Source organism: Amaranthus tricolor, chromosome 1, assembly GCF_026212465.1.
Source record: "Amaranthus tricolor cultivar Red isolate AtriRed21 chromosome 1, ASM2621246v1, whole genome shotgun sequence".
NCBI classification, from domain to species: domain Eukaryota; kingdom Viridiplantae; phylum Streptophyta; class Magnoliopsida; order Caryophyllales; family Amaranthaceae; genus Amaranthus; species Amaranthus tricolor.
Window position 1 is genome coordinate 27,530,874 of NC_080047.1, and position 16,008 is coordinate 27,546,881.

The following is a 16,008-nucleotide window of genomic DNA, read 5'->3' on the forward strand; positions in this document are numbered from 1 at the left end:
TCTTTTTTGGGTCAGCTCAATTAAAAATGGTCTCTCAAACAAACCGTCTCTCACAAAAACTGTGAAAGGTTTTATCATCTCTATCAATCCCTTCTTGCCTGCAGGTAGACGTAGTTAATGGATGGGTTCCGTCGGATGCAGGGCAGTTTATATGTAGGTCTGGTCGAATGTGGTTTGACATATTTGATTGCCTCGTTATTACCAACCCCACACAACGATGACTCGTTTAATATAACCAAGCCCACAACTAATAAGTTGACCCGCCTCATCAAACCACCTTTACATTTTGGAAATTTCTCTAACCTAAAATAAAAAAACACAAACTTATATTTAAGATGGTCTCATCGTAAGACAATTTTTAAACTGAGATAAATAAGTCAACTAAATTAATTGAAACATCCACTTTCATACAATATTCATCTTTGGTTGTTTAATGTTTAATTGTTAATTTGATATTAAAATGGAAAATTTTGATACTAAAAGGATCACTTTAGTTGTTTAAAAGAGTTATTTCAAATGTATCTCACGCAAAGTTATCAATATCGAGATTCTATTTAAAATTGATTAGAGGAGTAGGTTCGAATCTGTAAGATCAAGCCGTAGGATCATACAATCCTACAAATAACCTTAAATATGCTAAAATAATGTCAGCACTTAGCGATAATTATTCATTTTGAAAGCATAAATTTGTGGATTAATGTTTTTTTGACTTAATTTTTATAAATGCAATGAAAAACTTTCAAAAGTTTGTTTAAAATTCTAACTCGATAAAAAATTTTATTTTATTAAAATTATGATAAAAGAATATTTAAACCATATGTATGTGAACAAAATTGGTGAAAGATGATACCCTAGAAAAATAAATAATAATTGAGAGTAAATATATGAAATTAGATCGTTGCACAGTAAAATCATAAAATCATGTAATAATTGTTCCTCTTAAATTTTAATCCAACTAAATTGAAATTGAAAGTTTTTACTGATGTTGTACCTAATTTACATCGTCTAATGTTAAAACGGTTTCGTAGGAAAGTGCTAAGAAAACAGCAATAGTACACGTGAGCTTAGAGTGCAGTGGATCACAAATGGCGCTTTCGATTTTGCCAACAACCAACTACCGTGGTCTTCTTCTGCTCTCATTTCCCTCCTACTACTAGGTTAATCCCACCTATAAATCATCAATTTCTCTCACTCTCTCCACTTTCTCTAGCTTTTACAACACTTGATAATGGCGTCTTCTACTTTAGATCACAAACAACCTATTTTCTCTTCTCTCGGAAATGTATTCTATTCTTTTTTTTTTATTTTATTTTTTTTTATTTTCCTTTTCGTAATGTCAATCCTGTGAATCAGTATTCCTTATGTTTAGCTCAGTGTTGAATTGGTTTATTACACAATTTGCTACACAAAATTACGAAATCTGTTGATTTCTTCGTCTTCCAGACTGTAAATTTCTGATATTTATTTCCTGTTTGAATGTTCAGGCTTCCGGCGAATTCGATGTGGAGAAGACAGTAGAACAACCGCTAATAGATGGAGCTCACCATACCGAGAATTACTCGCTTCTATCCTGCATTTTACCGTAAGTTTAATTTCTTTAGCGACTTCCTTTTTTTTTTATTTTTTTTATAATGTAGCAAAAATGTAAAATTACTCATGTATCTTAGCTTGGCAGATGATTGCTACATTTTCCAGAATGGTTCGATAAAATTCTCACTTCATGATAGAATAAATTGTGATAGGAGTATAACTTAAGCTTAGATTTGATTTGATTGGATTGTGTTCCTTCTAAGAAGTTAAAGGGAAAATTTTATAAAATTGTTTGATCATAAGCTTGTAATTCGTCTAACTTTTAAAACATTTGACATTTTGAAGGTTTAAATACATTGTAAAGTGTAATTGATGTATTTTGAAGTAAAAAATGCCTAGTCATCAATTGAACCAATTTGAAGATTGCCAATTACTTGCTAAAATATTAGGAGTAGTTATTAATTTCTACTATTGTTTTAAAAAGATTGTTATCACCGTGCGGGTAACAATCTAGTTGAAATATAAACAAAATCATAGTCAGCTTGGTGAAATAAAAATTACAAAGTATAAATAATAGAAATATAGCATTTTGATTAATTATTAAATCTTATCCGATTAAGAATCTTTTGCAATATTATTAACATTACATAAATTTGCATTACTTGTCCAATGTTTTTCAACTCCAAAGAACTATCAACAAGCATAAAAGTAAACACATTTCAAACAAAGTAATTAAATGATATTTATTAATGTTACAAAATACTATTTATGACTATGACATCGTGATAGCATTTTGGAATGACATTTTTTTTATAAGAGACCGACACATGAATTATGATGTCAGTGGTGTTTTGCTTTAGCAATAGTTATAGATATAGATGTATAAAACCAATATGCTAGGCATGATGTTGAATTCATATCAAATTCTATTTTCATTACATCAATTATTTTGAAGTTTTACTTATGGAGAATTTTAAAATATTAACGATTAAAACCTGCAACTAAGTTTGTTTACCCAAGTTCAATATTCATTATATCAATTACTTGTTGGCGATCGAGATCAGCGCTGATTGAATTCTTGTTGAAGCATTTCAGCTGATATTCCTCGTCGATGAGAATGTTATTTCTAGGAGAGCCATATATTTTTTTGAGTTGTTTACCCAAGTCTGAAACTAAGTTTGTCAGTGTCTTCCTGCTCAACACAGCTCTTGGTATAGTGTAATCTTCATTTTGGTGGATTTTAAATGGGAACACCAACATTTTTTGACAGCTTTGTTTCTTGTAATTAAGAACTCCAAGGAGTAGCTTTAAAATTCCTTAATTTTGGTGCTAAAGGCACCCGTCATTCTTCCTGAATGTAAAGCTATAATCTTTCATCCACTTTGCAACCTCAAATGAATGATTTTCTCTATATTTAATCTCTATCTTCCCAGGTAATATAACTTACTGTGCAATAGGACACATCCCAAATAGACAATGTTGATTCTTAATATGAGGATAAAGATTGCTACTGTGCAATGAGGCACATCCTTAACCTCGTAGTATAAATTTGGTTGACTCCATTAAAATTTTACTAAGCGCTGGGCAATCCAGAAAATTAATAAAAATATAGAGGATAAATATGTAACCTTCATCCATATTACTATTATCAAAAAGAGAAGGAACGGGCTAGACTTGACGATGAACACCTCAGGAATATGAACTTCTGCCATAGGTATTCGAGTTGTTAAAGAATTTTAATTGAGTGTTCAACATGAGCTAAGCAAACCCAAAATTGACCATAATTCGCTGTTTTCAATTTGTATTCACGAGGAGATCAGTGAATCAAGTGATCCAGGAACCTCTAGATAGAGACCCACACAACTAGCAACTCAAAATCGATGTTTTAGTTATTTGTACGTTCTAAACAGTCAAAGTGTGTGTTCAAAGACCACTAAGAGTCATTATGGCACACTTGCATCTGAATGGATGGAGTGAGTGATGTGATTTGTGTGGGTATATTGTTCTGTTTCTCCATGTCTACATGGGTTGTCTTATGCACTTTAGAGTTTTTAGCATTTGTTTTAGCTAAATAACTGGATTACTGTGTGTCAAGATGTAATTTTGATTTTTGAGTACTTGGCAGTTTAAAAAGTAAAACTCTTTGGTGTACCGATGAGCTTTATAGACCTGATCCTTATATTTGATACTAATGTTGAGAATCTATTCTGTTTTGTTTATTCAGATTTTTATTCCCAGCTCTTGGAGGATTACTTTTTGGTTATGATATTGGGGCTACATCATCTGCCTCAATTTCAATTCAGGTGGGATGGTTATACAGATTGCTTTTGTCTTTTTTTTGTTCACATGCACATCGCGTTTCTTGATAACAGTTTAGATTAAAGGTATATATCATGGATACATTACGTAATTCAACATTATGCAGACAGTCTAGTTTTTCACTAAGAATATAAATTTCTTCTTATACTGGATTCCTGTTGCTCCCTCTACTTTTGAGCTTTTATGTATGCATATGATAGGTTAGCTTTAGCACTGAAATCTCTTTTCTGCTGCAGTCACCAACTTTAAGTGGAACTACATGGTATGACTTGAGTTCTGTGGAAGTTGGTCTTATTGTAAGTCCCAATTCTTCAGATTGGTTATGCTCAATACAAGGAAATTTCCGTACGGATTCTTTTATCAATTTATGGTATACATCGATATTTACAATATATGATTGGTCTTTTGCAGAGCAGCGGATCATTATATGGAGCTCTGATCGGATCTGTCTTGGCTTTTAATATAGCCGATTTTCTTGGTATGTACTTCTGTAAAGGCCATTATTTATAGGAAATCCCTTTTATCTTTATGTGATGTTATTTAGAATACATTCTATAGGGAGGAGGAAAGAGTTGATAGCAGCTAGCATATTCTATCTTGTCGGAGCTCTTATTACATCAACAGGACCTAACTTTGCAATGATGATGATAGGACGCTTTATATATGGCATTGGAATTGGACTGGTATTTATTTTGTTGTACATTTTCCCTTTTACTTTGAAGCTAAGTGTATGATGCTTCCTCTCTCTAACTCTGTTTTGCGCTCTCATAGGACATTTTTTTGAGAAGGGGATCGGGATTTCCCGTCTATTTTCTGAATATGAAAGTTTAGCTTCTCCAAAAGTGCTCTTATGAATCAAGTCTACAATCTTCTTTATTGTGCTTTCTTTAGACAACATGGAAGTGATTCACTTCAATTTTATGAATTCACTATAGGCAATGCATGCTGCTCCAATGTACATTGCTGAGACTGCTCCATCTGATGTAAGAGGTCGACTAATCTCTATGAAAGAGTTCTTCATAGTTATCGGTGTGGTTGTAAGTATTTAACTTTCATTCCTATGCTTTGTTTGGTTTAAGGTATCTTGCATACCTCCATTTTCTCAATCCTAAAAAACCCACTACAATCCTGCAACATTGCTAATATTTTCAGATCGGTTATGCCATTGGGAGCTTCTTAGTAAATGTCATTTCTGGTTGGCGTTATATGTATGCTATGAGTTCTCCCATATCAGTTATTATGGCAATTGGGATGTGGTGGCTACCAGATTCCCCTAGATGGCTACTATTGTGCGCTATACAAGGAAAGGGAGACAGGCAGCTTCTAAGAGAGAATTCCATTTCTTGCATGTGCCGTCTTAGAGGCCAACAAGTTAGTGATATAGCTGCCGAGAAAGTAGATGAGATAATTTCAGAACTTTCTCTTGCTGGTGAACTGAATGATGTGTCTACGATTGAAATGTTTAGAGGGAAATACTTGAAAGCTTTGTTTATTGGTTGCGGTTTAGTCTTGTTTCAGCAGGTAAAGGTCCTTATGATTGTATACCTGAAGCTGGCATATTCTGGATGTGTTCATGTATCTTATCCTCATGGTTTCTAGATAACAGGTCAACCAAGTGTGCTGTATTATGCTGCCTCTATCTTGCAGGTAAGAAGTTTGAGATTGGTAATTATTTTGATAAGATAATGACCTTCCGTTCTTTTCGGTTAGCTCATGTACTGTTGATCAACTATGGTGCAGAGTGCAGGATTTTCTGCTGCATCCCATGCAACACGGGTCTCTATTCTGCTTGGCTTATTTAAGGTAGACACTTTTCAGCACTGATATAAAAGTCTGCCTTCCTTTTCAGAATCTATCATCAACTGGTTGTCCTTGTTTCCCATTCACTGAACATTATGTTATTTAGGCGAAATGATTTTATCCTATCTAGGGATTGTTACTGAGCATCTCTTGCTACTCAAGACATATATCTCTTTTTATGTTATCCCACACTGATAGAGAAGTCTGCCTTCCTTTTCAGAATCTATCATCAACTGGCTGTCCTTGTTTCCCATTTACTGACCATTAATGTTATTTAGGCAAAATGTTTTTATCCTATCTAGGGATTGTTACTGAGCATCTCTTGCTACTCAAGAAATATATCTCTTTTTATGTTATCCAGAATATATAACTAGCAAATCTTGCTACATGGAGTAGTATTCTATGAGAAAGATAGCCTGCATAACTTTTTATGGTATCCTTTTAACCTTCGTGTGACCAGTTTACGTGGTTTGATAATTGCAGCTTATTTTGACCGGAATTGCTGTTTCGGTTGTTGATAAACTTGGGAGAAGACCTTTATTACTTGGTGGTGTATCTGGGATGGTAATCCTTTTGAAACTACTCTTTTTTTGTCCATGTGCATACTGTGCTTGTAAGCTGTGAGATGCAATACACTAGTAGATAGGAGCTTACTTGAGGATGCAGCTGTATTTAATAGCTGAATATTTTTCTACATTCCTGAAGGCTCTAAAGTATGTATCATTGTCGCAGGTGATCTCTTTGTTGTTTCTTGGAGCCTATTATACTTTTCTTGGTGATGAACCAGCTATAGCTGTCATTGGTTTACTCCTTTATGTTGGTTGTTATCAGGTAAGGCCAGATTTATCTTGCATATCAAGTACGAAATGCCATATCCACATGAGAATTGAGATATAGGATCTTTAGGGAAATTACCTATTAGTTCATTTTTATACATCAGCATTCCTAAATAAGATAAAAAAAAAAAAAAAAAAAGAAAAAAGAATCCCATGATCTTGAAGACCTTAACTAATCTCAACCATGATCATAAAACCCGACACCTCACCTCACCTAACTTATTCATTCGCCACTGTGGCGCTGACCATCGTTGGCCACTGTTGCGTGCTTGCTTTCCATTTCTTTTTGGTTGGGTAATTGTTCATGGCATTGAGTAGTTTGTTTGCTTTCATTTTGGTTCAATTTGGTTCAAATTGTTTTATTAGATAGGTAATTGTGCTGGGTAATTGCTTCATAATTGTTTCAATTTGTTTTCTTTTGGTAAATTTTAACGATGGTATTTCCATTATTTGCCATGCTTCAACTTTCATGTTTGATGGTAGTTGTGGTGTTGAATAATTTTTGAATGTTTTATAGTCGGAAAATAAATTAGCGAGATTCAAAATAACAAATGTGGCACTTAATGAACTTTTTGATATGATCATTTATAATCCAAAGTGTAAAATTATAAGTTTTTTTAACTTCGTTGTGTTGTGAATACCTTTATGGAGTCTGGTAATTGGCGTCTGTATGGCCATCCAAAGGATAAAACTTGCTTTAGGAGTTGCTATCCTATCTCGCACAGATGAGGACCCTTTTGAATATGTGTCTTCATAGAGAAGGCTTTTGTAAATCTTGTTGATTGGGTATTGATGTCATTTATGAATCTAGATGTTTAGAATTTGATGTCATTTTTATTAACATGTGTTTTGAATCCTTGTTTAGATGCCATTTTTATTAACATTTGGACGCCACTGTTCCAAATCATAGGGTTGGACCTTCAACATTACCTTTGTTAGCTCCCTCACAGAGTTCTCCCACACTTTTGAACCTGCTTTCTTCACTCATCTTCCGTTCTCCCCTTTCTTTACTACCCCTATTTAACTCCATATGCTTCCGCTTTCGGTTCTCATACCCAGTTCTATGTTATGGTAAACTATCCCCTGACTTATTAGACCAATCTTCTTTATCAGAGTCCTACTCCATTGTTGGTAGAACCTTCTTATACACTTATTGAACCTGTTTCTTCTGCTTCACCTGCCGCATCAATCAAAACGTGGACAATTAGCATTATTAAAACTTTAAATTAAAATTTTCTTTTTATTTAAATTGTTGACTGCGCATTTTTTTTTCTGAATTTTGCCAGTGCTCCACACATGGAAGTATTAGATATACAATTATTACTGCTCAAATTTTGCTCACATATTGTTACATTACAGTTATCATTTGGTCCGATCGGCTGGCTGATGATTTCAGAAATTTTCCCTTTGCGCATGAGAGGAAGAGGACTAAGTTTAGCTGTTCTCGTCAATTTTGGGGCAAATGCTCTTGTTACTTTTGCGTTTTCTCCGATACAGGTATCCCCCTCATTCACTCTTCTTTTGATTTTGAATCTACGTTACTCGTCATTTTGAGAAATAAAAAGGACCTTTACGAGTTAATTCATATCTCCTTTCCAACTAAATTATCAGGAGGGGTAAGAGGATGAACCATTAATAACCTGACTTCCATATTACAGGATCTCATTGGAGCTGGAAATGTGTTCTATATTTTTGGTGGCATAGCTGTCGTTTCACTCGTATTCATATTCTTTATAATACCAGAAACCAAAGGGCTGACTCTGGAGGAAATTGAGGCCAAACTATTGTAACTTCTAAAACTTCAGAACTCATGTATAGAAAGTTCTAGAAGTATATTGGTAGCATTACCCTTTTATTTTAATGGTGCAGTCTGCATTGCATGAACTCGTAAAACAAGGCTTAAACTTATATTTATTTTTTGCCTGTATTTTTTCACATTAATAAATTAAATTTTCTGCAGCTGTATAATGAGTTACCAAAAATCTCTACAAGAACAATTACCATTACTGAAATGGTGAAAACGATTTAAGTCCCTGACTATGATTTCTCTATTTGTAATCTTCGATGCCATCTTCATAAAATTATGACAATCACCGCAAATCCTTAAATTCTTCATTATCCTAACAGGTGCACCAAGAGGCAAGCTGATGATTCCGAAAGCAAAAGCAAGCTTCTCGCTATGATGCCTCAGTAACATTTCTTTCTTGCTTTCATCCACATCATGAAAGTCGAGCTCTATCTGAACTTTATAATCTAACTTCTTCATATCTTCTATTAACTCGTCTACCTTTGAATAAATTTCGGCAATTTGAGGATGTTCTCTTTCTCCGACCATAAAACAATGAACCCTATGTTTGATCTCGATCCAACTTTGACCTCTATCCTTTGTGGCAACACTGTCCTTGAGTAACTGACGCGATTCAGCAACTTTTTCCCAGTTCTTTTTGGCTGCATAAATATAGGAAAGCAAGACATGATTTCCACCATTGTTGGGTTCAAGCTCAAATAAATGCTTAGCAGCAATCTCACCCAGCTCAAGGTTCTTGAAATTTCTACAAGATGCCAGCAGGGAACCCCACATAGAAGCAGTTGCTTCAAATGGCATCGTCTTTATCACATCATATGCTTCTTTGATTAATCCTGCACGACCGAGAATATCCACCAAGCAAGAATAATGGAGAATATTGCGTCTTATAGCGTGTTTTTCAAACATAAGATTGAAATACTTCCGTCCCTCTTCAACTAAGCCCATATGGCCACACGCAGATAAAACCGAGAGATAGGTCACTTCATTCGGAGAGAAACCTGTCTGCTGCATCTTCTCAAACAGAATCATTGCTTCTAAGCATCGACCATGTTTAGAGAAACCGGAGATCATTGCATTCCATGAAACAATGTTCTTGCTGTGTTGATCAGAAAATACAGCGTAAGCCTCTTTAACGGCTCCACATTTCGAGTACATGTCTATAAGTGAGGAGGCTACAAATATGTTCGCCCTAAAGCCATCCTTGATCAAAATGGTATGCACTTGACTCCCTTCATTTAAAGCACCTAATCCTGCACAAGCAGAGAGAATTGAAGACAGAGTAAACTGGTTTTGCTCCAACCCCACAATTTGACCTCTATGAAACAACCTGAAAGCCTCTTCATAGAGCTCATTTCGTACATAACCCGCGACCATTGAACTCCATGTAACATCACTCTTTTCCTCTAAGCTCTCGAAAACCCATGATGCCTCTTGCATGAAATTGCATTTTGAGTAAACGTCAAGCAACGCAGTCCCAACATACACATTTGAATTTATTGCCTTCTTAATAGCCAGTGCATGGAGTTGTTTGCACTCAAAAATAGCAGATTTGGCTGCGCAAGCACATAGGATGCTCGAGACAGTAAACTCACTAAATAGAGATTGCTCTCTTTGCATCTCTACAAAGAGGCTTAAGGCTTCATCTGCCTTTCCATTCTGGTTGTACGCTCCAATTATAGTGTTCCAAGAAACCAAGCTTCTTTCAGGCATTTTATCGAACACCTGACGAGCAATGTCAAGAAGACCACATTTACAATACATATTGATGAGCATATTTGATGTTAAAGTGTCAAACCATAAACCAGCTCGAATAATTTGAGCATGGCAAGCCTTTCCTTCGACTATCAAACTGTTTCTTGCACAATATTGCAACAGATTTTGCAAGTGCATAGCCATTGGAGAAGAGCCTAGCTGCTTGGTTGCACGACCCAAAAATCTTCATATCTTTCACACACAGGATAATCTAGTAGTAGTAGCAGCACAATCCTGAGATATGCTAATCATAATAAAGTGTTGATTATGCCTCAGCCTAACAATTTCAGCAATGGTAACATTTTGGCGCAACTACGCCAAGGATCTTGTATTTGCTAGAGGTATATGGTAATAAATTAGAAAGCGAGGTGGTTTGTTCTTAACCAAATCGTGTAAATCAAATCGCCGTCAATTGAGAAAAAAATAAACTTCGATGAAGTACTTCATCTTGCTCCATAACACGTTATTTATAGGTATTTTCTAGGGGTGTTTATTTGGGTTAGAGGTTTGATAAATTTCAGGTAATCAGTTTTGTTTTGTGCACCTTTTGTGTTTTTATATAGTTTGTTGCTTATGGCTTTTTAAAATGTCTCTTTTGTAATCATTTTATATACTAAAGCAAAGACCATCTAATGACATGTGTTAGCCTTTTATAAAAAAAGTTTTCGCTCAAATTAACTTCTTATATACACTTTCTTATGACTTTATTGTAGCTTTCACGACAAGATTACTATACGTTAATGCATGCTATTGCAATAAGTTTGACTATTAATTTTGTCTATTTAGGAGATTTATATCTTTATATGTGTTTGAATATTATATGTGATTTCAATAAGATTGAAAACAAAATTTATTTTTTTTCTATTATATGCGTTGGAATATTATATATGATTTTAATTTGATTGAAAATAAAATTTCTTTTTAAGGTTTATCTTTTATATTAATACAAAATATTGTGATATTTTCTACCTCTAAATTGAGCATGCCTCTCTACTTATACTGTATATTATTAGTCGTCATTCTATATACTACAATGTTTACTAAATGAGGTGGATAAATCACTTTATCGAGTAAGTGGCTGATTGCAAAAATAATTGTCTTGTATTGTGAAGCAAAAGACAAAAGAGGTCAAACAAAAATAAATAAACTTATTAAAAATGAAATGGGTAGCTCAAAGGTTTAAAGCTATTCAAATGAGGTGAGCAGCAAAGTGAAGGTGTATAAAGTGTCGTCATTTGCAAGATTATGAATTTCATACATCATTACTATTTATCAACACTCAGAAATAAATGTTGCATTCAAAAGAAAAGTCATCCGAGAAAAGAGAAAGACAAATGAGATAAAATTGTAATTTCATAATTTTGCTATGTTTGAAATTCTCACTACAACAAATTTAACTTTCGCAATATTTGATTTAGGCATTAAAAAAAGCCCCTGATTTATATTTTTAGTCGAATAATTATTAGTTTATATTTTAAGTTCCACTACAAAGTGATTTAGCGACACTCAATTTAATCTTTAGTGGCATATGTAATTGTTACTATAGTCTATCGTGACATTTATAAAAATGTCACTAGATCCTATGTCGCGAAAAGCTTTAGGAGTTTAAGGTATCTCAAGGAGAGCTTTTATTAAAAGATAAGTTAGAAATTGGTAAGAAATGATTTTATGTTTGAACGTCGAAATGAGAGAGAAGCTTTGTATTTTGGGTTCTTCAAAAATATATTTTCTTTATCTTACAAGTACTCTTTATTTTTCATTTTGGGTTTGATCCACAAAGAAAAAAAAGCATGTCTCTATGCATTTTTCTTGTGTATCTACTTTATTACATAGGTTGGAGTTTTTGTAGTCTATTTTATTTTAGATAAGATAAATTTTTGTATATTATGTTTAATACGGGTAACTATTATGGCAAATGTACATTTAACATATAGTGATTATTAAATGGCTCGTTCTTAGCACGAGTAATCAACAATTATGTTCTAATGATGTATAAATATTGTTATTTATTATTCAATTTTCTTTATTGTGATTTTTTAAAAATTATTATTCATAGTTCTCTTTCTTAACTTTTATTTAATCTGTTTATAATGATTATATTATTTATGTATAATAATTTATAAATGTCTCATGCTTTAGCACGGGTGATCACCTAGTATCCATCTAAAACATACTTTTCAGTTAAATTTATTATTCAATAAAATAATATATTTACTATTTAAAATTTATATATTTTTTTAAAATTTCCATGAACATTCCTTGTGGGATCAACTTTAAGTAACGAAGCGAATGCAATTTATTTCTTGCTCTTATATTAAAACCTATAATAAAATTAAACTACCAAAAGACACGATGTAGCACTCCTGAATGTTCGACCCCTTATACGAAATCAAAACCGCAAGGGACGAAAGAAAATTCAAATGTTTCATTAAAAAGAAAAATAAATAAAATATACCCCTTGTTACACCACTGAATTTCTAATCTCTTATACGAAATCAAAATCGCAAGAGACGAAAGGACATGCGAGTGTTCTATTTAAAGAATAAATGAATAAAGTAATACAATTAAAAGAGTAATGCAACTTCCGAGAAAGTGAGTGCCAAATTTTGCATCTCCTATGAAAGTTAGAGGTATAAAAGAGACATGGCCGACTTCTTCAAACATCATGCTAAGCATGGACCATAGTTTCCGTATAAACGTTTGAGTTTTAAAATTAAAACCATACAAACTAAAAAAGTTTCACTTTTTAGAAAAAAATTAAAATTTGGACAGGTAATACCCATCAGCCAAGACAAATGGGTGGATAGTGACACCAAAAATTCCCGCAGGTATACCAGCCTGCCCGCCCGCTTAGTTTAATATATTAATTATCACATAATAATTCTTTATTTTTTATGTTAGCTCTACATTTTCCAACTTACTTTAATTACCTAATAGTTCTTATTTCCTAATTTTCATATATTGTCTACAACTCTTAATTTCTTCCAACCCAATTCCCATTTTCCAATTCCCTACTTTTATATTAATGTAATTTGAGTATTTTGAGAGATTTTATGTAATTTGAGTATTTTGTACAATGTATCATATTATTTTAATTGTTATTAAGACTTAACTTTATTATTTGTATTGTATATTTAGATTTTATATAAGTGATACCCGCTTACCTGTGGGTCCCGGCCGCTAAGAAAACGGGCGGGTAGCGACAAAAAAGTATGCCCACAAATGTGAGCGGGGTTTTGAATATTTAAGCCCGCGGATAGATTTTTAGGACATTATCCGGTCCACTACCTGTCCAAGCCTGCCCATGAACAACTCTACTACACATAGAGCCAAAATATGTTTGTTCCACAGCACTGAATGCACGCTTAGATCCTTCGTATGCAAATTAAAAGGACTCTGTCACTGTGTCACATGCTCGATTTGTCTATGATCTCTTAGCTACTCAACGTAAGATCACCATTCAAACATATCATATTAGGGTCATCATAAAAAAGTCATAACCAAGAAAAACAAACATGTACACGTCAGCAGCTAATAACGTAATCTATAAAGCTAACAACCAAACGAACTAGTCTAACAATCACGCAAAAAGTATCAATGCTAAGTACTTCTCACTATTATGCATTTCTCAATATTCTAGAAAAGATATAAGCGATATACTTCATGATAAAAGCCAAGTAGTACGCATTGACGCCTTCCGAACGTCCTATGACACACTCAATGACGGGTCTTTGACCTTAAGGCTCGGTGGGTCTTTGAGTACTTGGCAATAGTTGATAAATATACTCTATTTTTCAAAAATAGTGAAGATACATGCAGTTGTCGACTGGTGGTTGAGCCTGTAACATATGGCAAAATATGCATTTTTAAACGCCGTCATATCTTATTAGGTGATTAAATTGGTTATATTATGTCCAAATAGAAAAGCTCACCCAAAAGACTAGCCTATTAGATGAGAGAATCTATTTGTCTATAAACCTTACACCAATTGCATACACAACCGATGTGGGACGGGTCCTATACCTTTCAATGGACCATTACAATCGACCCCTATTAGGCTAACATCCTCGTTGGGTCATGATTGCATTGGGTCATAGTTACGTTGGGTCACTGTTACGGTGGGTCACGGCTAACTATTCCAGGCCACCCACTCCGCAACCCACCCACTTTAGAGACCATCCACTCTAAATCTGGTTTTGATATTATTGTTATAGGATAAACAAGAGAGCTCACCGAAAAAACTAGTCTATTAGGTGAGAGAGCTATTTACCTATAAACCCTACACCAATTGCATACACAACCGATGTGGGAAAAGTCTCATACCTTACAATAGAGACCTTAACACTGAAAATCTCTTGAAGTGTAGTTTCCAATTCAATCGGTCTTCCATTAATAAGATCTTTGAAGTAAAATTTATGACTTCATGAGTGAAAATATATCAAATTTCAAATTAAATTCTTTGCATTATGAACGCTTTTTAGCTTTTGCCTTCACATACTTACCAAACCTCTTAAATAACGAATGGGAGGAATACCATTCGTCGACTAGTAAACCATTAACCTTGACGAGTCTTTGAGATTTCTAGCTTTTTCTTCACTTCTTTTTATTTTGCAATTTTCCCATTAATCATAAAACTCCATTTGGCCTATTTAACTTAAAATCTATTACATTACGTTACCCTAATCTTATTATGTGGCTCCCTCCTAGGGTGGAGTTTGAGGATCAGATGTACACATCTTTATCTTTATTAGTTGTTAGTAATAACACTAACAAAGAATTTGTTTCTGATTAACCAATAATTAATTACACTCCGTAAAATATCTTTAACCAACACCTTATGCATTTAAGCTAGTATTACAGACCAAATATCACAAAAAACCACCAAAACAACTAACAAAGAAAGTCAAATAGGTGCTCAGAAACACACATATGACTAATGTATGAGAGAGTGGGCAACAATTAAGGATTGAGTTCGATCCGGCTATATTTCTTTTTACATTTTCTTCTTGTTTTCCTTGGAGTTTCGCTTTTGATCCATTGAATTTGTGTAGTTTAAGTCCTTTGGTCCCCATTTCGAGGCTCAATGGTTCAAAATTGGCTTAGTATACTCTTCTAGGGAAAAGTACCTATAATAACCAAAAGAGACAATATCAAAGCATAAGATTATAGGAAACACAATAAAGCATAATTTAAAGCACTACATTAAGGGGGAATTTACACGTAAAAAATTTGACAAAGATCCATGGATTAGAGACCAATACCAAACAAGCTCTCTTGAGTACTTGTTCTCCCTTATTTTTAAGGCGTCCCAATCAAGAAGATATTAACGTTGTATTTATCGGTACTAACGATATATCCTTTATAAACAAATAGTTTGAATGAGCAACATGATTACTTATTTGCCCATTTTTGAGGCATGCAAATCAAAAAGATATTTAATGTGCTTTTTTCGGTGCTAACATTTATTTTTAACATCGGACGTTGCGAATATATTTTATGGACACAGTTGAAAAATCCAGTCAAAATGAGTACTTAATTACATGCATATTGTTAAGGTGCGAGTACACAATGACCTTTTTATCAATGCTAGCATTTTTTTAAAAAAAACAAATATCGAGATTACCCTTTATAAGCATGTTTAAAAGTTTAGTTAAAATGAGTAGTTTTTTGTCTATATTTTCCCCAATCGAGAACATGTATTTTTTTTAGCCATCATAACTATTTTTAAAAAATAATATGTAATTTTAAAACTAATTTTTAATTATATTAAAATAAATAAATATTAAAATACTAAATATAAAAATTTAAAATAAATAAAATATTAATTTTAAAGAAATTATTTATTTGTTTTTAAAATTAGGACAAAGGTCACCTAGGGTTAGTGAAAGGTAAATACTTAGTCTAATAGGTCATATTCGATCAACGCTAATGGAATCCGACAATTTCGTAATAATGCCTACGTGC

The 16,008-nt window shown here is 33.5% G+C and overlaps 2 protein-coding genes across 2 annotated transcripts; one reads left to right on the plus strand and one right to left on the minus strand.

Annotated features, from left to right (window-relative positions):
* The first annotated feature begins 1,039 nt into the window (after window positions 1-1,039).
* On the plus strand, window positions 1,040-8,514 carry LOC130818968 (D-xylose-proton symporter-like 2). Its single transcript, XM_057685264.1, has 14 exons — window positions 1,040-1,282; window positions 1,485-1,582; window positions 3,755-3,833; window positions 4,086-4,145; window positions 4,261-4,327; window positions 4,408-4,532; window positions 4,785-4,886; window positions 5,002-5,370; window positions 5,449-5,496; window positions 5,590-5,652; window positions 6,133-6,213; window positions 6,382-6,480; window positions 7,845-7,982; window positions 8,144-8,514. The coding sequence occupies exons 1-14, from the start codon at window positions 1,229-1,231 to the stop codon at window positions 8,273-8,275; spliced, it is 1,515 nt and encodes a 504-aa protein (XP_057541247.1). The 5' UTR covers window positions 1,040-1,228; the 3' UTR covers window positions 8,276-8,514.
* LOC130818961 (pentatricopeptide repeat-containing protein At5g04780, mitochondrial) lies at window positions 8,458-10,554 on the minus strand. The gene has a single exon (XM_057685251.1). The coding sequence runs from the start codon at window positions 10,186-10,188 to the stop codon at window positions 8,458-8,460; it is 1,731 nt and encodes a 576-aa protein (XP_057541234.1). The 5' UTR covers window positions 10,189-10,554.
* Between the last annotated feature and the right edge of the window lie 5,454 nt (window positions 10,555-16,008).

Coding starts and splice junctions, on each gene's coding strand:
- LOC130818968 (XM_057685264.1), top strand. CDS start 1,229: ATGGCGTCTTCTACTTTAGATCACAAACAACCTATTTTCTCTTCTCTC. Junction 4,146..4,260: donor CTGTGGAAGTTGGTCTTATT/GTAAGTCCCAAT, acceptor GGTCTTTTGCAG/AGCAGCGGATCATTATATGG. Junction 7,983..8,143: donor TTGCGTTTTCTCCGATACAG/GTATCCCCCTCA, acceptor TCCATATTACAG/GATCTCATTGGAGCTGGAAA.
- LOC130818961 (XM_057685251.1), bottom strand. CDS start 10,188: ATGGCTATGCACTTGCAAAATCTGTTGCAATATTGTGCAAGAAACAGT.